Source organism: Pan troglodytes, chromosome 1 (genome assembly GCF_028858775.2).
Source record: "Pan troglodytes isolate AG18354 chromosome 1, NHGRI_mPanTro3-v2.0_pri, whole genome shotgun sequence".
Classification (NCBI taxonomy): domain Eukaryota; kingdom Metazoa; phylum Chordata; class Mammalia; order Primates; family Hominidae; genus Pan; species Pan troglodytes.
In genome coordinates this window covers 112,974,593-112,996,932 of record NC_072398.2, presented here as the reverse complement: position 1 = coordinate 112,996,932, position 22,340 = coordinate 112,974,593, and the positions used below count along the sequence as shown (strand labels likewise).

The following is a 22,340-nucleotide window of genomic DNA, read 5'->3' as shown; positions in this document are numbered from 1 at the left end:
ATGTTCCACCAGCTCCAATGAGAAGTAAGTATAATAGCTACTATTTTTGAGCACCTATTTTGTGCCATGCTTTTTCATCTATGTGTTTGAAACTTTATGGTTATTATCAGCCCCACTTTACATAGAGGGGAACTGAGAATCAGAGAGGGCAAGTGACCCTCCAAAGTTCATTAGCTGTTAAAAGGCAGAGTAGAGATTTGAACTGTGAACCTTGTTTCATTTTAGTTTAATGAGGACAGGTTCTTCTGGTGTCAGCTGGGTTCAGCAGGGTGTCCCTGCACCCCTCGCCCAGTGGCTGGCAGAGGATTTTTAAGAAGAGAGGAGGGAAGGCAGAAAAAGACAGGAGTAGAACATGAAGAAGTCTACCTCGGGGCTCCATTTTGTTCCATGTGGCAGTGAGGAACAGAGGATGAACAACCACCGTGAGGGGACAGGCTGAGTTACCACCCTGGGGTGATTTAACAATTCAGTAATGTATGAGTGTCATTCCGTATGTTTGAACTCTCCATTTGCTTATTGGCACCATAGTCCCTTATCTCTCTCCCTCTCGAGTTTCTTTCTCTTCTTTGACCTTTCTAGCCTCCTTATTTCATGCGTGTACATTCTTGTCTTTTTCCTTCTGCCTCTTCCCTCTTCACCAGTAGGACAGACTGTATCAGCGAATCCCTCTACAGTGTCGTATCTAACTTTTTTATTCATTGCATGATTTATTTTTAGCCTGAAACAACTGCATCCTAAAAATGGAGTTCCTAATGAGACAGAGGCTGAGCAGAGCTATGTAAGGTATCTGGGGCTTGGCCTCCCAGCCTCCCTAGCTTGGCTGTTTTTCTACTCTCATGCGTGCGTGCGTGCGTGCGTGTGTGTGTGTGTGCCTCTGCTCTTTGTCCTGAGCCCACGATTCCAGAGCTGGCTGGACCCAAGGAGGTGAAGAGTCACTTCTCAGCCCCAGGAAGGGCAAAGAAGAGAGACAAAATCAGCCTGTCTGCTCTCTGCTTGGCTCAACAAGGCCTCTAACAGTCTTCTGTCCTCTCTTCTGCACACGGCATATTTGGGAACGAGAAACAAAAGTTTTCCCAAATGAAGAGAACTCACTTGTTTATTGTGGGGATTTATTTTCTGTCCTCTTGCAGGGCAGAAGAGGGGCTTAATTTCCCCACATATGATGGGAAGGACCGAGTGGTAAGTCTTTCCGAGAAGAACTTCAAGCAGGTTTTAAAGAAATATGACTTGCTTTGCCTCTACTACCATGAGCCGGTGTCTTCAGATAAGGTCGCGCAAAAACAGTTCCAACTGAAAGAAATCGTGCTTGAGGTAAGTAACCAAAGGGCATGCTGTCTGCGCTGCCTCAGTGAGGTGCCGAGGGAATGCCTTTGGCCAGGGGTTGGGATATGGGAACGAGGATGCAGAGAATATATACTGAAGTCTGCTTTATTTTGGCCTCACGTGAATCAGATGCCCTTGTCACACAGCTGGGATGTGTGAACAATGAGGGGTGGGTCCTAACTCTTCAAATGAAGAGGACCAAACGTGCTACACTATGATGGGTCTGATGTAAAGTCTTTATGGCCCCCTTGACTTTTCAAGGGCCCTTGTCCCAGCCATTGTTTCCCAGATAGAATGTAGAAACTATTGTTAAAACTGTTGGCTGAAATGAAATCCAGGGACTACTTGTGGATTTCATTCAGTGTGCCCACTCTGCTCCCTCAAATCTCCCCATGATCCTGGAGAGACCAGAGTTACTTGACCTTGCCTCTCTCTGGGGGTCAGACGGAGAATATCACTAAATGACTTTCCTCTCTCTTGTTTTGCATCAGTCAGCATTACAGAATGTAGTTGTGTGCAGATCTTCTGAGCGGCATATTCATTTATGTGATTTTTTTTCTCAGAAAGTTCTTGGTGTGACTTTAGGGCAGAGCTGAAGTCAGTTCTTATTTTATCCGCATTACATGGCCTGCCTGTTTGTAACCCGGCACTGGGGCCCATTTTCTAATCCTTTGCGAGTGCCCCAGAAACTATTCCTGCAGCTCCTCCTGGACAGCTTAAGATGGCTTACACTTTAAGAGGGCCTGAGGGTGCCAAGAATGCTAGTGGGCACCAAGATGCCTCATCAATCCCCACGCCTAGCCCAGGCGCAAACCTGTGAAAAGGATATTTGAGAATTACAGTTTATTAACCAGCACAATCAGAGAACTCAGGTTGATGAAATAGTTTAAAGGATTATCGTATAAAACCCATGTGGATTTGAATTTTTTCAAATTGAAAAATTGGCTGTAATAAAATCCTGCAAAACTATCCCAAATACATCAAAAGTATATCTCCAACCTTGGGTGCTGAATGTGGAATTTCAGTTCTCTCTGTGGGTTGCAAGAAAAGAGAAAGCAGGGATAGTTATTAAGACTTTATTTTATAGAAATGAGCAAATCACAGGCTGGAAAAGAACGAGACATAGAACTTAGCTGCTGCTTAGCACATGAAACCAACACTTACATTATATCTCCATCTCAAACTGCCATACTCAGTTATCAAGAGACATTGTTATGAAAACTTAACTGAAGGCATAAGGATTCTCCCCTATATGCTCATCGCTGTCCAGTTAGCCTAGAACTCCAAAAGAATGCCTTTGGGTGGCCAGTACAAACAAGGACATTCATTTCTGATTCTAATTTTTTTTTAAAAAAGAAATATCTTTCTATCATCCTATCTATCTATCTATCTATCTATCTATCTATCTATCTATCTATGATCTATCTATCTCTAGCTCCCCCAAGTATATCTGTCCCCAAAGACTATGCAAAATCATGAACAGAAACTTCCCCTGGGCTTACCATCCCTCCAGACACCTTTGATCCAAGAGTGCCCTTTTCACAGTGGATGCCGGCCCAGCAGAGACCGATAAGGAAAAGTTCACCACAGGAGTTAATTTGATGCCCCTCAGGCTGCTAAAGCTGGAGTGAGGCATCATTAGGAGAAAAAGAACACAGAACTTGAAATCAGGATATCTGGATTTAAGTTCTGGCTTTGTCTCTACTAGGCACAGGACACAGGGCAAATTACGTAATTTCTCAGAGCTTCATTTTCTTATCTATAAATATGGAAAAATAATAACTATCATGCAGGCTTAAGAAATGATTAAATAACAAATAATGTTTATTAAATGCTTACTAAGTGCAGGGACTGTTCTAAGCACTTGGTATGTGTTAGCTTGTTTAATCCTTACAATAATTCTATTAAGTAGGTACAGTTACCAATTCCATTTTATAGATGGGGAAACTGAAGCAGAGAGGCTAAGTTGTCCAAGGTCACACAGCTACTACAGATGAAGGCAGTCATACGTAACACCTACACGGTACTACTCCTGAAATCAGTGCGAAAACACCCAAGGGGCTTCTGGGTAGCCTGTTTAAGATGGTTTCAAGAGTCTTCCTTAAACAGAGTTGCTCAGCCTCTGGACCCGGGTCTGATGATGCCAGCTGTACACCAGCATGGCCGAGAAGTACATGGCCTGGAGGCGCTGCTCATGCAAAAGTCCAAACTGAGGAGGAGGCCTGGGCTCCATTAGTGAAGGTTGAGGAAGGGGTGGGCCTTTGTTGAGATACTTGTCAGGTGCAGCATCAAGGGAAAAAAAGGCTCCAGGAAGTCCATGAGTGGAAAGAGCGAACATGCCTTTAAACTTTCTTCATGGTCAAAACAACTATTTTGTCCTCTTAATCCTCTAGACCCCACACTTGCACTAAGAAAAATAGTCTGTCAGCTTCCAGGGCTGTGGCTGTTAGGGGGTAGGGGGAAAAGAGGAGGCAGTTCCCAGTGTCCATCCAACAGGCAGTGTGGTCTCAGCCACGGGCAAATAGCTGGAGGGGAGGCAGCTCCATTCCCTCTCGCAGCTTAAGGCGGCTTCTGACACTTTTGATCATAACTGACTATGAACCAGTATATACAGACACACACAGACACACACACACACCAGAAACAAAAATTTCATATAAACTATACTTATTATTATTACTTGGGGAATTAAAATTTTTTTTCTATTTTTATCCTGTTCTCTTCTATTTCATTTTAAAAATTGATCTCAACCTATTAAGTTGATTTCGCTCTCCAGTGAGGAGTTGCCATCCCCAGGCTGAAACACCTGAGGAATTTCTAGGAGTTAGAAACTCATAGCTCCTCACACTAGGGCCACCCCATTCTAAGAAACTCCAAGGGCACTGTGGCCAGTCATGTATATTTTGTCTGCATCTCTAAGGGATGTCAATGAAAAGAGCCAGAAACAGCTCCATCCGCAGAGTGAGGAGGTCACTGCCTGATGAGGGGCACTTGAAATACCATTCAATTAGTCATGCATCTGCCACCTAATTTTTGTTGGGGCCCTGGGATAGATGCTGTGGATACGGGGAAAATGAGACCCTCAAGTGGCTCACAGCTGAACATGGAAGAAAACATGCAAACTAAGAGCTACAGTGCAGGGAGGTTGCTGTAACAACATAGCAACTTATAAGTTTCTCAGGGAGAGTAGAGGAAAGAGGAAGAGCCAGAGTTGGTTTGTGAAATGAGTAGGAATTTACTGGCAAAACAGCAAATATTCTGATGGCTCTCAAGTATTTTTCCACCTGCTGGCTTTTTCCTAAAATTTGGCCGAGAGGGCCTCATTTCTTTAGGGTAAGATTTTTGTCCCTACTTAGTCAAGGTCCTCTGGGAGAGGTAGATCTTTGAGATGTTGCCAATTACTTACATCCCCCGAGTCTGAATTCTGTCGTGAGAACAGGGCTTGACAAGGGCAAGAGGAGAAGGGGGAGAAGATAAGGTCTATACAGCTTAGCAAGAAAAAGGCAAGTAATATGACACCAGGAGGCAGCAAACTCAAACTTTGCTTTCCAATCTGGCCAGAGTCCAGCTCTGGAGGGCCCAAGGGTCATTGTATAATCCATAGTTCTATGCAGATGTTCTACACATGCTTGTTGAATGAATGAACGAAATGTTAGAGCTCAAAAGAACTGTGGGAGTCATCTAGGTTGCTCTGAACCCCTCATTTCATAGCTGTAACCCTGACTTAAACAGCTGGCAGTTCTGATTCCTGCTTGGGTATTCTTCATCAACAAAGCAGCATATACTGATTTAGAAATTTCAGAGTATGTGGAAAAGAACTAAAAGGCAATAAAAGTAATCACACCAAAATAAACATGGATAATGTTCTGGTAGATTTCTTTCCAGTATTTTTTTCTATACATAAATATACATTTTTCAATTGGGAATTATACCATTTATACAGTTTTGTTTCCAGCTTTTTTTCACATCCATATGTTGTATTTCTATATTATTAAACAGTAATGTTAATACTAGCATAGTATTCCACTGTATGATCATACATATTTTTAAAATAATTACCCTATATTTGGATCTTGACACAATTTTTAGAGTTTTAAAACTCTTCGCTTTTCATTGTTGTTTTAATGAACATTTCTTTGATTTCTGGCTAAAGTTTTCTATAAAATTGTTTTGCCATTTATGTATTTTTTTCTTTCATAAATTATTTTTCTATGCCTTTTCTCATTTTTCTATTGGGGTGTCAACACAAATTATAAAGGGAGTTGCAATTTTGCATGCTGTCTCTTACAGCTTCCACCAAGATAGTAAATTTAGTCACACCACAGTGGCCAACTTCCATTAGCATTACAGGACTCAGAGACAGAGGACATGGGCAGGTAATTCAGTTTCTCCTTGCTGCTTTGTTTCCTGCTTCCTCTTTTTCCTTGAAACTGCTGTGCAAGCCACTGCTCCTATCATGTCCTATAAATATTGCCAGAGAAAGTCCTTCATTTCTCAACCTGAGTTGAGAAATGTCACCATTTCCCTCAGGTTGAAGTGCTTGAGAGATGACATGCTCTAACACGGGCTTCCAGATCAGATAGACCTGGCTTCCTTGTTTGCAAGGTGGAGATGACAGTGCTGTTGTGAGGATTGAATGAGGCTGCCCAGCAAGAGCATAGCTCTGGCACACAGAAGATACTTAACAAATGCTGGCTTCTTTTAGCCCACACTCACTATTTCATCAGGATTCTAAACACAATACAGCTAACCCCATCAGTTGACAAACTGAGGAAACCAGGCCTTGGGAACTGGGGACTGGAAATGCAGCCATCTTGCTTATTCACAGCCAGTTTGATTTGCTCCTCCTCTTATTGCTTATTCACTCCTCCTCTCTGGGGCTGGAGAGGAGGAGTGAGTTGCCAGCGGTCACAGGTCGCTCTCGATGTACTCCTGTTTGGCATTCCCTCTGCTCTCAAGGCTTTGCTGAGCCTGTGTCAGCTATGTCCAATCACCTCATCCATGCCATTTATTAAATTAGGCCTTGCCCCATTTTCAGTCATGGTTCAGTCTCACCTACTTTGAGAGGTGCTTCCAGTTTCCTTCTAATCCTTTCTACCTTACTCTTTCCCCCCATGGAGACATGGGTTGGATTTTTCCCTCTAGATTAGAAGCCTCATGAAAACAACCTGAATTAAAATCAAACTTCGTAATAGAGGAAGCAAAAAGCAAAGCAAAACAAAAGCAAACTGAGCCAAGTTCACATTGGGCAAGGATCAAGAAACTGCTTGAGACTCAAAAACACAACTAAATAAATGCACTGGTCACATGACAACGTGACAGGTGGAGCCCCAGCTGGCCAGGCATGAGCAACATGGCCTCCACATTGTGAGTTCCTGAGCCCTCTATACATGGCATTACCTGTCTGCCTAGCACCCAGCCTGGGATGAGGAATCATCGACTCCTTCCTCTTCCCCTTCTACCTTGACACAGATCCTATCCCTAACTCCAAGACCTTTATCTTTTCCTCTACACCACTTCACTGCTAGGAGTCCAGCATTCCAACCTGAAAAAGAAGGCAAGAAAAGGACAAAAGCTTTTTCTGGGTGAGCTTCACACTTACATAGAAACAATTTTATGGCCACTTAAATCGTCTATAGAAGGAAAAGAGGAAGGAGACATGCAAGGACCTCAGAGCTCAGTTTTAGGACCTCTGGGCACTTTTCATTTTATATTCACATGTTTTGCAGTTAAAATTGATGCTGTTAGCCGTGTATATGTGTTTTGGGTGGCAGGGTGGAGAGGGGGGAATAGCAACTAAATAGACTAACCTGTAACCAACATGCATTTATTGGATTAAGGAAAGCTATGGGGGATTTTTTCAGGCAGCTAGAGAGTGTTTCAGAACATGAAAACAAGTATTGTAAATCCCTGAATAGAAATATTCATTCATTTATTAAATTTTCATTGCTGTTAACAGACACTCAATAATCTTTGCATGAGTAAATGAATGTATCATTGAATGTATGGATAAGGAACAAGCAATACTTTCCAGATTCTGAACAGTAAAGCTTGGTTCATTCATTTAGGGTGAAATAGGTCCCTTGCTCAGGCAGGGTATCTGGAGTCTTGGCACAAAAATGGCCACATCTTCTTGGAAGTTGAACCAGGTCTACCTGCCAGTCCTGTAGTTTTTCAACAGGCTGCAACTAGAGTTCAAAGTCTAAGGCTGCTGCCCGGTGTACCCTTGGTGTAGTTCTTCTGCTTTTCCTGCTTAAGAAGGTCTCACTTTAGCTCACCAATAGAGGCTGTTGGGATGCTCTGCTACCATCTACACAGTGCCTGTCCAGGGGATCTCTCGTAAGCTTTGTTGGGTATTAAATGGCAGGACCACTACCTAAAAATGCAAACCATTTTTCCCGTGCTGAAACATAGGTTACTTTCCAATAATATTTAGAGGATGACTCGCGCAGATTATCTATTAAGCCCTGTAGCGGAGAGGGATGCTGGTTTCATCATGTATGACAGGATCAAGAATCATAATCCTGTGTAATGTAGGCCTCGAGTTTTGCAGCTGTTTAGTGGATCTCTTGATGCTTCTGCTTTCAGTCTGCCAGAGCCCCTAACAGACTGAGCTTCCTTCTTCCTTCGGGCCTCAGTCTCCCAAACTATCTGTATATCAATAAAAAGTAAACTTTAGTGGAGAGTGACTGTAGCCTCTTCAGGCTTTGCAATGTGCCCAGCATCATCATTGACAAGACTCATGTGCACTTTATGAACACTCCTCTCCTTCTTCTTCTCCTTCTTCTTCTTCTTCTTCTTCTTCTTCTTCTTCTTCTTCTTCTTCTCCTTCTCCCTCTCCCTCTCCCTCTCCCTCTCCTTCTCCTTCTCCTCCTTCTCCTTCTCCCTCTCCCTCTCCCTCTCCTTCTACTTCTCCCTCTCCCTCTCCTTCTCCTTCTCCTTCTCCTTCTCCTTCTCTTCTCCTTCTCCTTCTCCTTCTCCTTCTCCTTCTTCTTCTTCTTTTTTTTTTTTGACTGAGTCTTATTCTGTTGCCCAGGCTGGAGTGCAGTGGTGCGGATTCAAGCAATTCTTCTGTCTCAGCCTCCTGAGTTGTTGGGATTACAGGTGCCCACCATCATGCCCGGCTAATTTTTGTATTTTTAGTAGAGACAGGGTTTCACCATGTTGGCCAGGCTGGTATACCACCATTTTTCTATGTCCAACCTCAGATGAGGTAGCAGTGCTTGGGAAAACTGAGAGCCGAGCACCTGAACTTCTCTTCTATTTACCCACTATCCTGAGCAAGTCACACAGATTCACCTCTTTACACTGACCTATGAAATCTATGTGTAAAATCATCTATAAAATCAACCATTAGCTCCTACCTCCATGAATTAGGAGAATTAAATGAAAACAGGTGAATAAGAATTTCTTATAAAATTATAAGAAGGTATAAAAGAGTCAGGTTTTATTATTTTTGTTACATCAGTTACTACTGAAGAAATTCATCTATGTATTAATAGAATGACTAATTGAGTGCTTGAAGTATAGTGGGTGCTTATCAATGTGAATTTCCTTCACTAGTCACTTGAACTTTTACACGTGTTCTTAGTCGATTGTAGTAGTTCTCAACTTTGGCCACATATTAGAACCACACAAGGAGTTTTAAAAAATACCGATTCCTGGGTCTTATCCCCACAGGTGCTGGTTTAATTGGTCACTGGGTAAAGGCTGATGTCCAGATGCTACAATTTTTAAAAGCTTTCTGAGTGCTGTTAAGATGCAGCCAAGTTTGAAGGCCACTTGAAACCTGATGCTTAAAATGTGGACCCCAAGGCTGAGAGCAGCCCAGCTACTTGGGAGGCTGAGACTAGAGGATTGCTTTAGGCCAGGAGTTTGAGGCTGCAGTGTGTTATGATTGCACCTGTGAGTAGATACTGCACTCCAGCTTGAGCAACATAGTGAGACCTCATCTGAATAAAAAGGCGGACCCCAGACCAGTAGCAAATGGCATCACTTGGACCCTGTTAAAAACAAAGAATCTCAGGCCATATCTCAGAATCAAACTTAGCATTTAAATGAGATCCCTGTGTCGTTTGTAGGCACATTAAAGTTTGCAAAGCACTGCGACAGTCTATTGGGTTGGGAAAGTTTTCCAGATGACCAGAATCATGTTGTTACCTGTTTGACCTTTGGATTATTCATTCTTCAGAATGGTGTTGGAACTGTCAGTATAGCTCTAATTTGGAGAGTCGCTAGGATGTTAAGTTGGTTCTAGGGGTGCAGGGATTCATATCTGATTTGGGACTCAGCCAGTCCTCCCGGGGTTCTCCCACTGACCCATCACTCACACAATCAGTGACTAATCCTTTGGACCTCCTTAGAAGGAAATGATCTGGGACTTGAGAAGTCTTACCCTATTTGAGATCTTTCTAGTTGAATTGCCTGGCTTTTAAAGACCAACTCAGAAGGTGGCCTTCTAACTATCCTCAGGTCAGGGTTCAGAATTGACCTTCAGAAAGAGAAGACATGCATCTATTTGGTTGCTGTGGCACATTAGCCCTTTCCCCAAAAGAGATGGCAAATCTAAGAACCCTGAAGGTAGATGGAAGTGGGATATTAAGATGTTATGATGTTTAATGGAAACCATGGGAAAGCTTCTCAGAGAAAACTGGTGAGTATTTTGTAATATAAAACTAAGTCTAGTGAACACCTGAATAGAAATATTAATTCTTTCATTTATTCATGAAATATTCATCTTACTTACTGTCTAAGTCTGCTTAGTGTTGCTATAACAGAATACCTGAGGCTGGGTCATCTATAAAAAGAGGTTTACTTGGCTCATGATTCTAGTGGCTGGAAAGTTCAAAATTGGCAGCTGCATCTGGTGAAGGCCTCGTGCTGCTTCAACTCATGGCAGAAAGCAAAAGCAATAGAGGAGTGGGCAAGGAAATCATGTGATGAGAGAGAAAGAAAGAGAGAGAAGCCAAGGAAGTCAGACCCTTTTAAACAACCTGTTCCCTCAGAAACTAATTTGTTCTCATTAAAACTCACTTACCCTTGAATGAGGGCATTCATCTATTCATCTGTTTATAAGGGGCCCACCCACATAACCCAAACACCTCTGACTAGACCCTACCGCTGAACACTACCATATTGGGAATAAAATTTCAACATGAGTTTTGATGGGGACAAACCACACCCAAATCATAGCACTTACAAAGATGCAGATGGAATGGCCCCAGTGTCTAGGGAAATGTTCCTCTTTTATTGATGATAAGAACTCACTTCCTTTAGGTCTATGCTTAAATGTCACCTTATCAAAGAAGTTATCTCCCTGACAACCTATGTAAATCACACTTTCCATGCACTCGTTTTACCTTCTCTACCCTCCTCTATGCTTTTTCTACATAGTACTTGGCTGACATATTGCATATTGTCTGACACCCCTTCTTTCAGTACATTTGTGTTGCTATAAAAGAATACCTAAGACTAGGTAATTTATAAAGAATAAAAGGTTTATTTGGCTCACAATTCTGATGTCTGAAAAAGTTGAAGATTGGGTATCTGGATCTGGCTAGGGCCACAGGCTGCTTCCACTCATGGCAGAAGGTGAAAAGGAGCTGATGTGTGCAGAGATCACACAGCACCAGAGGAAGCGAGAGAGAGAGAAAAGGTGCAAGGCTCTTTTTAACAACCAACTCTCAGAGGAACTCTAGCAGGAACTAATAGAGTGAGAACTCACTCAGTCACTGCCCCACCCACGGAGGACATTAATCTATTCATAAGGGATTCACCTCCATGACCCCAAGACCTCCCATTAGGCCCCACCTCCAACATTGGGGATCAAATTTTAATGTGAGATTTGGAGGGAAAAACGTCCAAACTACAGCACCTGCTATAGAATGTGACATTCACAAAGGCAGGGACTTTGTTCTACTCGTTGCTATACCCCAGCACCTAAACCAGTGCCTGACTCAGTAGGTATTCAACAGCATTTGTCAAATGAATGTTGAATGAAGAGAAGAGGAAGGAGGAGAAGGGAGAAGCACATACTATGAACTTACCATAAACCATGTCAATATGGGGCTTTACATATGTTATTTTATTTAATTCTTACAATATTACAGACAGAGAAATTAGCCAGAGAGTTAAGTAAAAATTGCCTGAAGTCACAAAGCTATAAAACATTAGATTGTGAAGCAGGGTTTGAACCCAAACCTATTTGGTTTCAAATGACATGTCCCTTCCAGTATGCCAAGGAGCAGCTGAAAGGGATTGCTTCATGTTTGTAAGCAGTGCCAACTTATGAAGGGACAGATGTCTTTAGTTTGTACTCTGGATTTTCACTCACACTTGAGCTGCATTAAATTGTGCAACTAGACTATGTGTTGAACCTAAATGACTAATGCGAGCCAATGGGCTGTTGCTTGGCACTTGGAATTTAATAAATGTTTGCTGGATGGATGGATGGAGAGGGGAAGAAGGGAAAGGTCAAGAATTAGAAATAAATTGCTTATACTGAAAATATACTTCTCCTTGATCTCTTTTTAAAATTAAGTTAAATTTTTTAAAGTATTGAGTACAATTGTAAAGAGGTTGAATTTGCCAGATACAGGAACCTGTTTGTTACCCTTGCTTAATCCCTCCAAAATATGGGTAAAATTGATTTTTTTTAAGCCATGGGATTCTTAGCCCCAAATATATATGCACGTGGGCAGAAGCCTCCAAGCTTTATAAGGCTGACCCTTGTTCTAAACCTATTTAGCACTGGCAAATATTCCAGTGGTGGTTGCATTTCCAAACCCCAAGAGAGGAAGGCAAAATGAAGTTGCTGGAGTTGAGTGAATCTGCAGATGGAGCTGCGTGGAAACGCTGGGCAGGGAATAGCAACACACACAGGATTCAGGTATTTTTTTCCAACTGTTCACTGCCCAAAAATGGCAATCTCCAAATTCACACCTGCTCCACTCTGAAAAATTGGATGAGGTCAGACTTATTTTGGTTTGGCTTGGAGAACAAAGCCTCTCATAGAGCCCATACTCTCTCAGGAGGTGCTCACTTTTAAATCGTAGTTCTCTGTGAATCCCAAGTGCTGTTGAATTCTGTGTGGAGGGTTGCTGGGCACTTATCGGTAATACAGGGGATCCTTGGAGTGAGACGGTAGAAGAACAGAAATGCTAGTTGTAAAAGCATGGATTGAGTTGATTACAGTTAAATGTTTCCTTTCACCTATGGAATTATAAGGAAATAAAGGTTTCACGAACTGGAAAATACATTGTTGATTCAGAAGTTTTTAGACTATTGGAACCTTTTCTCACTACTCCTATCTCCAAAGCCCCCGGTATAGCGCAAGCCCAAATAGGACACCTATTCATAACATTCCTGAGGTAGACCTCCTCCCAAAGGTATACGTTTTTATTTATTTATTTATTTATTTAGAGACAGAGTCTCGCTCTGTCACCCAGGCTCCCCGGCTGGAGTGCGGTGGCACAATCTTGGCTCACTGCAACCTCTGCCTCCCGGGTTCAAGCGATTCTTCTGCCTCAGCCTCCTGAGTAGCTGAGACTACAGGCGTGTGCCACCCTGCCCAGCTAATTTTTGTATTTTTAGTAGATACGGGGTTTCGTCATGTTGGCTGGGCTGGTCTTGAACTCCTGACCTCAGGTGATCTGCCTGCCTCAGCCTCCCAAAGTGCTGGGATTACAGGCACATGCCACCATGCCCAGCCCCCAAAGTTATAAATTTTAAAATGGGGACGTGAGATACCGTGAAAGTCACCACTGCAGAAATATTATAAGGGCTATTATGATATAAGGCAGTAAAATTAAAAGTAAGAAATAAAATCTGATTCCAAATCACAAGATTTTTCTTTACTCAGCAGCCCTACTCTGTGGCAGTTTGAGCTTTACAGGTTGGTGCGGAGTATTTTTGCATAATTGTCAGCTTAGCTTTAGTGCGCATTCAAAATGACTTGTTCCTCCCAGAAAGTCAGCCCCCTGAAGAACTGAGCCTGTTCAAAGAAGCCTCTAAGGCTTCCCTTTTTATAAACTGGATGTGGTAGGCCAGAATTATCCAGATAAGCTGTTTCTGTTTGGACAGCCATGCAGGAAAGGGGCCAGTACAGCATCTTGCAATGTGATGGGCTAGGCAAGCCAGAGCCGCTTCTGTGTGCCCAGAGTGCCAGTTCCAGGAGCTCCCACCTGCTGCCCAGGTGCCCCAAGCCAGACAGGCCTCTCCTCACCATCTGCCATGAGCTGGGTGTCCAGGAGAGCCAACAGGTACTCCCTCACATGCTCACCTGCTTCTACCTATACAACACACACAATTACTCTGGCCTTGGATATCTAACTGTTAGCCCAACCACACACCTCTGATTTATGAAGGGAGTGAAGCATCCTCCAGACACAGAAGAAGAAGTGAATGCAACAATGCAACACATAAACGACTATTGGCAGTAGCACCTAGCAGTGTGAGATGCACAGGCTTTGGAGTTAGAGCCAGCTGGGATTGAGTCCTTGCACTAGCTGTGTGACTGCAGGCAGGTCACTTAGCTCCTCAAGGCTGAGTGCTTCCTTTATAAAATCTAAGCCACAGTACTCTCCTCATAGAGATTTTAATAAGACAAAACAGGTAACATGTGTGAAGTGATGGGCACACGCTTGGTGCTCAGTGAAGGGCTGCTCCTGAAATCATTGTGTATGTGAAAGCGCATTGAAAACTCCCACTCTCCACTCAAGTTAGTTATCCATGGCATTTGCTGTCATTAGCAGATGCTATCAAAATAAACACTAGTCAGACATTTCAGAAAGTTCAGCCAAGCAGGAACAGGTTCCTCTTCTGCTTATTGCACTGTGGAAGCAATAAGTCAAGGATCTCTTCGTTCAGTCATTATTTTACATTCATGAGGCCTCTCCATGAGAGGAAGCACCCCACCCCCTTTTTAAAATGAGGTATACCAACCTCCTCTGAAGGTTAGTTTAAAAAGGGATGATCTCTCTGGCTCCAGAAAGCACTAAGTAGCATGTGAAACTTTTTCCCAAGGAGAGTTTGAGGGAGGGACTACCAGAGGAGGTCAGGGCCTGGGCTTCCAGACTGCATTTTCACAGGCTCTGGGGCACAGAATTCTGTTGAGAAAAATTGGTAAAGGGCATGGCCTTGCCCCACGTCAGTCAAATTCACTCTTTAAAAATTCCATTGCAATAATATTTTTAGATAAAACAAAACAAACCTGGCCTTCAGGGACAGCTTCCCTCATTCTGTCAGTTTGGACATGGCAAAATGCTACGCAATAAAAGATTGTGATTTTGTGTTAGAGGCTGGAAGAGCCACAGCTCTCAATGTGTGGGCCCAAGACCGGCAGCCTCCGCAGCACCTGGGACCCTGGCAGAAATGCAAATTCTTGGGTCCCATCCCAGACCTGCTGAATCAGAAACTCTGGGGTGGGCCCAGCAATCTCTTTTTACTGGCTGACCCTCCAGGGAATGCTGATGTGCACCCAGGTTCTAAAACCACTGACTTAGTGTAGTGGGGTTTGCCCTGTAGTTAATTGGTAGGGAACTTTCACTACGTCCTTGTATACATGATACTCCTGTGAGATTGGATCTCATAAGGAAATTGAAGATCAGTTAAGTTGTGACTTGCCCAGAGTCTCACAGCTGGTAAGTTGCAAAGCCAGGATTTGGGCCCAGGTCCCTCAGAGGTCCAGGTATAGGAACAAAAGGTAACAGATGAAAGTTTGGGCTCTGGAGCCAGAGTGTCAGGGTTGAGATCCTAGCTGGGTCACTTAAGCTCTGTGTGTCCCCAGGCAAGTTGGTTAACCACTCTGTGCCTCTATTTTCTCATCTGCAAGCCTCTACCTCATGAGGGTTTTGTAGAGATTCAATAAGATAATTCTTGTAAGGCAGTTGGAGCAATAGCTGGCATATAGTAAACACCCAGTAAGTGCTTTTTTTAAAAATTGTTGTTGTTATATAGCCTCTCAGAATTGTAGGGTGGAAAAAATACATAGCATCTTCCCTTGGGTCTTTTCCTTGGCATTGACCAACGTGATAGTCCAAAATGCCAATAAAAACAATCAACAGCCTCTCTCTCCCCGAAGGCTCTTTCAGAGGCCACCTATTCCAGCCCTAAAGAGGCCCCCGATACTCGCTTGAATCCCATAAAATAGCTGTCCCTTCATTGAGCCAGCCTCCTTCGTGAACACATCACATGCCAACTGCCCAGCTATACATAGCTCAGGCCTACTTTGAGGGCGGCAGAAAGTGACAGGAGATTACCGGAGAGAAACGTCAGCTCTCTGGTTTCAGGGAAGGACACACAGTTGTTGAATTGCTTGACATGTTGCCAGATGGCATGAGGGACAGTGGGTACAAACAGCCGTTTGGCTCTTGGCTTACATGAAAAGAGCAGGGTTACAGCCAGGGTGTTTTTAATGACTGGTCTGAGGGACATTCACTTGGAGCAGAGATCTGTGACATTTTCCCCGAGGCTCAACTTTTTTTTCAGATTCTTGGCCCTGCAGAAAGTAATCCCCACCCACCTCCCTTCAACAAGCAACCACCTCCTTTTTCTTTATGACCCTCCACCTCCCCACCTTCCCTCTGACTGTGTAGTAAATTAGTCTTTCTCCTCTACAAAGACAGTTCTTGGGAAATGGTACAAATGTAACTTTCTTCTTGTCTTTCCCTGGGTTAGAGCTGGTAAGTCCTATGAAGAGACTGGATTGGGTGGGGTCTTTATGGAGGTATTGGATGTGCTGCCCTGGGAGCCCCAGGGGCAGTCACGCAGCACAGGGCGCCCCTCTCGCTTCTGTGTGACACCTTGAATAAGCGAGCCACACCTGCTCTAACATGTCCTTGCCACCCACCCAGCAGTTTAACTCCCAGTGCTTTGGCTTCTGTCTCAGCTCTTCTCTAAAAGGTCACCCGTGACTTACCAGTCCTGAGATGAGAGGCCTCATGGGGGTCCTACCCCTCCTTGACTCCCTGCAACATTTGATATGACCACCCGCTCCTTTGTGACTCTGGAGTCACTACACCAGGATCCTTTCTCTCCCCGCACTTCTCCCATAGCTCCGCTTTGCCTCCAGGGTAGGCTTCTTTCTCTTCCTTCTGAGACAGCCAGCCCTTGACCCTGTGGCTTTCTCTCATACTCATCTCCCAAAGATGTCACCTGTCCTCAAGCCTTGACCTCTCACGCGGGACCTCTCCCCTGAGCCCTAGATCAGCACCTCCGGGTCTGGGCTGGACTGCCGTGACTGTGAACTCTCTGGGTCTGAATCCATGCTGAGAAGCTTCCCCAGTTCTGTCATGCCCTCCTGCCATCACTGTGTGTCCTGCACTTCGTTTCCTCATGGGAGACCCTCAAACTATTTTGCCTCCTCCCTCTTCTTTGATCTCTCTCCCTTTTCTCTCCAAAACCAAGGAAGACTTACCAGGTCTGACTGATTCTCAACTTGTAGCACCACCTGCACGTGTCACTTTTTCTCCCACTGACACTGTCTTGGTCTGAGATCAGAGACATCTCTCACACAGACTAGGACATCAGCCTCCCAACTGGTGGCCTTTCCTTTCCACTCTCCTTTCTGTCTGCTCTATGCACTCAGATCCACTCTTGCCAAACACAACTTAGTCATATTACTCTTCTACTCAGACGATCCCCAAATCAGAGCTTCCAGTCCTAGTAGTTAAGTCCTTCACCCTTTTTTTCTAATGTGATTTTAACACAGGACTTCTTTCAGCACCCCAAATAAGCCCACTGTTCAAGCAGGTCAGCCTGTTCTCCTGCACACCCCTGCACATTCCCACCTGCAAACCTTTTCTTATACCATTTCTTCCTCCTGGGATGCCCTTGCAGCCCCCTCCGCCTATCCACACACTCCTCCTCCAAGTTCTAGCTGGCCTCCCCTTTTCTAAACAGCCTCCCTCTTCATTCATTCATTTACTGAAGAAACTACTGTTTTATTTGTTTTTATTTTTTATTTTTGAGATCTAATCTCTTCAGGTATTATGCTAGGTGCTGGAGATAGCATGGGAGAAAAACAGACATGGACATAGAGCTTACAGGCTACAGCATGGACAATTGCTAGACAAAGAATCATATAAATTAATGTGCACTTGCAACTGTGAAATGGTTGCAAAGGAAAAGCATGGGGTGTGATGATCAAGGGTAAAAAGGGAAAAATTGAGATTGGGAGTCAGGGAATGCCTTTTGAGGAACTGACGTTTAAATGTAGACTTCAAGGAAAGTAGAAACCAGCAAACAGTCGGGGAAAAGGAATTCTATTTGGAGTGAGGGGTGTGTGTAGAAGCAGAGTATGTGTTGGTGGCTTTGTGTGAATTAGAACAAGGTATCCCTGCAAGAAGCTGAAGCTTCAACTGGCCTAGGGCTTGAGAGGACAGCTGAAGGAGGTGATCCTGTGCAAACACCTGAGCCAGGAATAAGCTTGATGTTTTGAGGAGCTGAAGACAATTGTATTAAGTAGGAAATAGAGTGACCCCAGATGAGGCTGGAAAGACAGGTGGGACAAAGAGTGCAGGACATTCTTGGCCATGTTAGGGATTTAGGTTCATCCTGAGTGCATGGAAATTTAATCCACAGTATTCATCACAGCCCACTGGGCTCTGCAGGATTTGACCTCCCAGCCCACAAACTCTCTAAGTCTCCACAGCTCTTATTTTTTTGTCCTATTCCTGTAGCACCTAGAGCTATTTTTTTTTTTTAAGCGGAGTCTCACTCTGTTGCCCAGGCTGGAGTGCAGTGGCGCAATCTCGGCTCACTGCAAGCTCCACCTCCAGGGTTCACACCATTCTCCTACCTCAGCCTCCCGAGTAGCTGGGACTACAGGCTCCTGCCACCACGCCCGGCTAATTCTTTTGTATTTTTTTAGCAGAGATGGTGTTTCACCGTGTTAGCCAGGATGGTCTCTATCTCCTGACCTTGTGATCCGCCTGCCTCGGCCTCCCAAAGTGCTGGGATTACAGGCGTGAGCCACCGTGCCCGGCCCTAGAGCTGTTTTTTTAAATGAATTTCCTACCTCCTTAAATCACAAGGTCCTTGGAGCTGACATGTGTCTTACACATTTTTGTTAACACAGTAGTTTCTCAATTAATAATCGTTCTCTTTCCATTATAACACTTTACACTATGGCATTTTTGAATTGGCACAAAATCCAGAACCCTAGCCAGCTGTCATAATATTAAGAAGAAAATCTAATGTTTACTAAGCACTTACTGCATGCCAAGAACTGTGCCAAGCACTTTACATGCATTATTTCAGTTAATCATCAAAACAGTCCCATTGAATAGATATTGGTATTGTCCACTTTTTACACTGGAGTCACAGCACAGGCTTGTGGACAAGTCAAAAATCCGGGTCTCTGATTCCAAGCCCTGTGCACTTAACAATTGGGACATAGTATCCATGAGTCATTTATTCATTCGAAGATGAGATCTACTTGGATCCACCCTGTCATTACAGGGTAACAGTGGTGCGATATATACCTACAGGATACAATCTTTTAACAAGAGTAAAGCTATATTATAAATATCCACTTCTTTCCTATTGAATTACGCATATTATTTAAATAGAATTTTTAGGCTGGGCGCGGTGGCTCATGGCTGTAATCCCAACATTTTGGGAGGCCAAAGTGGGAGGATTATTGAGCCCAGGAGCTCAAGACTAGCCCTGGCAACAAAGCAAGACCCTGTCTCGACAAAACTTAGACAATTAGCCAAGTGTGGTGGTGCAGGCCTGTAGTCCCAGCTACTCAGGGGACTGAGGTGGGAGGATTGCTTCAATCTGGGAGGTCAAGGCTTCAGTGAGCCGTGATTGTGCCACTGCACTGCAGCCTGGGCAAAGGAGTGAGACCAAATCCCAAAACAAAACAGAACAAAACCTTAAGGACCTTAAAAGAACTTTTAAAAAATATTTTTTTGTACTTAAAAGAATCAGCAATGGTTAAAGCAAATCCTAATGTTTCTAGAAAGAATGAGCACTGACCAATGCCCAGAGGCTGCATATAACCAACCGTTAAGAGACAACCCCATTCACTAGGATGGACTACCTGGGAGGTAACTAACCAAACAAACAAAACCAGCAGAGAAACAGTTGTATGTCAACAGGAGAAAATTGCAATCCTATCTGAAAAGTCTGTACTAGTTTTCTGGGAATTTAGGAGATATATTGACTCTACCTTTTTTTCTCACATATGTAACTCTTTGTTACTGTATTTGATGGCAATTGCTTCTAACTCCTTGGCTCACAAGGCCCTTGAACTTGTGAAGTACTTGGACCAATCCACCCATTCATCCACAAGTATGCTGAGTGTCTCCAAGAAACTGCAAGATACAAAAGAAGCACAAAACAGGCTCCTTCTTCTTATGGAGGAAAGAGTCACAATGTAGAGACTATACACAACTCTAATGATTACACAATAAGTGCCAGAGTACTGTGCCCTTGTGAGGGGCTTTTTGAGTTCCAGAGAGGAAAAAGGGGTGAAAGATGAACCTGGAACTGCGCTCTGCAGCCAAGGGTGGCCAGGACTGGTAGCAACCTGAGAATGCAGTGAGACTAGGCTGCAGGAGAGAAGGGAACGTGTGAGCTGCAGATTTAGGGCCAAAGCAAAGGTGGAGGCAAGGTCAAGCCAAATGTGAGAGGTAGACAGACTCCTGCCTGCCCCACTGGCCCAGCAGAGGCTCCTGCCTGCCATGTCAGGAGTCACCTACCTGGCACCCTTGGCTCCCATGAAGGAGACTTGCTAGGACTGACGGCAGTGATCACAGAACTCCAGTGGGCAAGTTTTGGGTCTTATCAGCATGGGAGGCAAGAGTGATGGGAATTCTGGAGGAATATTGCCTAAGGGTGCCAAAGAGGAGGTGGGAAAGTCTCAGTTAGGCATGGGATCCTGGCCCATGTGTTATTGCCTGCTCTGTCTCTCCATCTATGGCACAGGACAGTGATTGGCTGTATTTAGTTAACCAGGGAATCAGGAAAAAAGAATCGAGTTCATTTGAGATAGCACCTCCCACTCATAGATCTTCAAAAATCACATATAAATATCCATAAGATAACCAGAAGGCCATGCTTTACATGCCTACGAGAGGCACACATTTGGATCTACCTAAAACCAAATAAAACATGGTAGTGCATACCTAGGAGAGATCAGAGTTAAGTTCTCTGTTTAATTCTCAGAGTTAACTTCTTATTTTATGTCATTGGTTATTCTTACTATTATTAATACATCTCTCCTATGCCAAAGGTAGAGACAGGGGCTTAAAGAGCCCAGCAGTTAGAAGAGCACTGTGTCATATCACTTTGGATGTGCTGACAACCATTTATAGCAGTGTTTTTCAGAGTCTGGCTTGAGATCTGCTGTATTAGAATAATGGGGTGTGGTAGTGTGGTTTATAAAAACGTAGATTCCTGAGCCCCACCCAGGTCTATTTTCTACTGTATTGTGCTGAGGCCCAGGAAGCCCCACTTCAGTCCCTGGGTGATTCTTATGCACACTGAAGTTTAAGAACCACTGTCAGAGGCTCACGTACTAGGAGTAAGGAAACTTACTATACCACAAAGCCATTAGGTCCCATCATTACTGACTCTGAGTGATATACAAGGGAACATTTAACTTAAGATTTTGACAGCACTAAATAGAACACAGGGGCTTATGCTGGAAACCAGAAAAGTCATTAAAAAATGGCCTTGTCTAACAGATTAAATGCAATAGAGTGAAGCCAAGTGACTTGCAGAAAAGTTTTTTGTTTAGGCACTGCAGAAAATCTCAAGATGAGTCATACATAAACACTGATGATGCCTTTCATCCTAAGTGTTGCCTAGTTACAGCCAAAATAAAAGAAATAAGAGAAAGCTGAATGAGGGGTGGGGGTGGGGGTAGGCTTATTTGTTACCTGCCATTCCACTCCCACCCCTCAGTCCCCAACCACCAGAGGTATTCCTCGGAGCTGCTCTTGGTGCTTCTGCTCACAATCCTTGCTCTTCGAATAAGGGAAACGGTTAGAAGCCAGAGAGAAAGAAAGAGGCTGGGAACAGATGAAAAGGTCTGGGAGGGAAGAATAAATATGCAAAGAAAAACCTCAAGATATTCAGAAGAGGAACTCTGAAGGAGAAGACACAGATTCTAGGAACAATGAAAGGAAGACATAAAAATGAAGAAGATATGAAAGAAACAAACATAGAAAAGAAAGTAGAGGGATTTATAGTATGAGTTATAGAGCCAAACAGATCCAGGGTCAAACCATCAAGAAGACAATAAATCCTAAATGTGTCTGGACCAAACAATAGAACTGCAAAGTACAAAAAGCAAAAACTGATAGAACTGAAAGGAAAAATGAACAAACCTCTAAGAATGGGAAACAAACAAAAAATTTAAGAAAACAAGACATTCTTATCACTCTTATTCAAAATAGTGCTAGAAGTTCTCACCAGTGCAGTAAGAAAACATAAAGAAATAAAATGGCATGCAGAAAAAGGAAGAAATTATTAGCAGGTGACAAAATTGTCTACCTAGAAAAATCCCAAGGAATCTACAAAACAAAAACCTCTTAGAACTAATAAGTGAGTTTAGCATTAACATTAACAAATTAATTGTATATCTATATACTTGCAATAAACACATGGACATGAAAATTAAAAATACAATACAACTTACAGTAGCTGAAATAATTTAACTGATTAGATATAAATCTAACAAAATGTGTGCCAGACTTGTAGGCTGAAAACTATGCAATGCTGATGAAAGAAACCGAAGAAGATCAAATAAATGGAGACATACCATATTCATGAATTGGAAGACTCAACATACTAAATATGTCACTCTCCCCAAGTTTATACACAGATTTAATGCAATTCCTATCAAAATTCTAGGAATATTTTTTTGTATGTATAAACAAGATTATTCTGAAGTTTATACAAAAATGCTAAAGGACTAGGATAGTTAAAACAATTTAGAAAAATAAAGAATAAAGTGAAAAGAGATAATCTACCTGCTTTCAGATATACTTGATCCTAGCTACTGC

At 43.3% G+C, this 22,340-nt stretch overlaps 1 protein-coding gene across 1 annotated transcript in view; it reads left to right on the top strand.

Moving 5' to 3' along the window:
- Positions 1-860: 860 nt before the first annotated feature.
- Positions 861-22,340, top strand: part of CASQ2 (calsequestrin 2) — a 68,854-nt gene continuing 47,374 nt past the window's right edge. Inside the window, exon 1 of the mRNA XM_513677.8 lies at positions 861-1,311. Coding sequence (XP_513677.3) covers positions 1,078-1,311 — 234 coding nt within the window. The 5' untranslated portion in view covers positions 861-1,077. The remainder of the gene's footprint in view (positions 1,312-22,340) is intronic.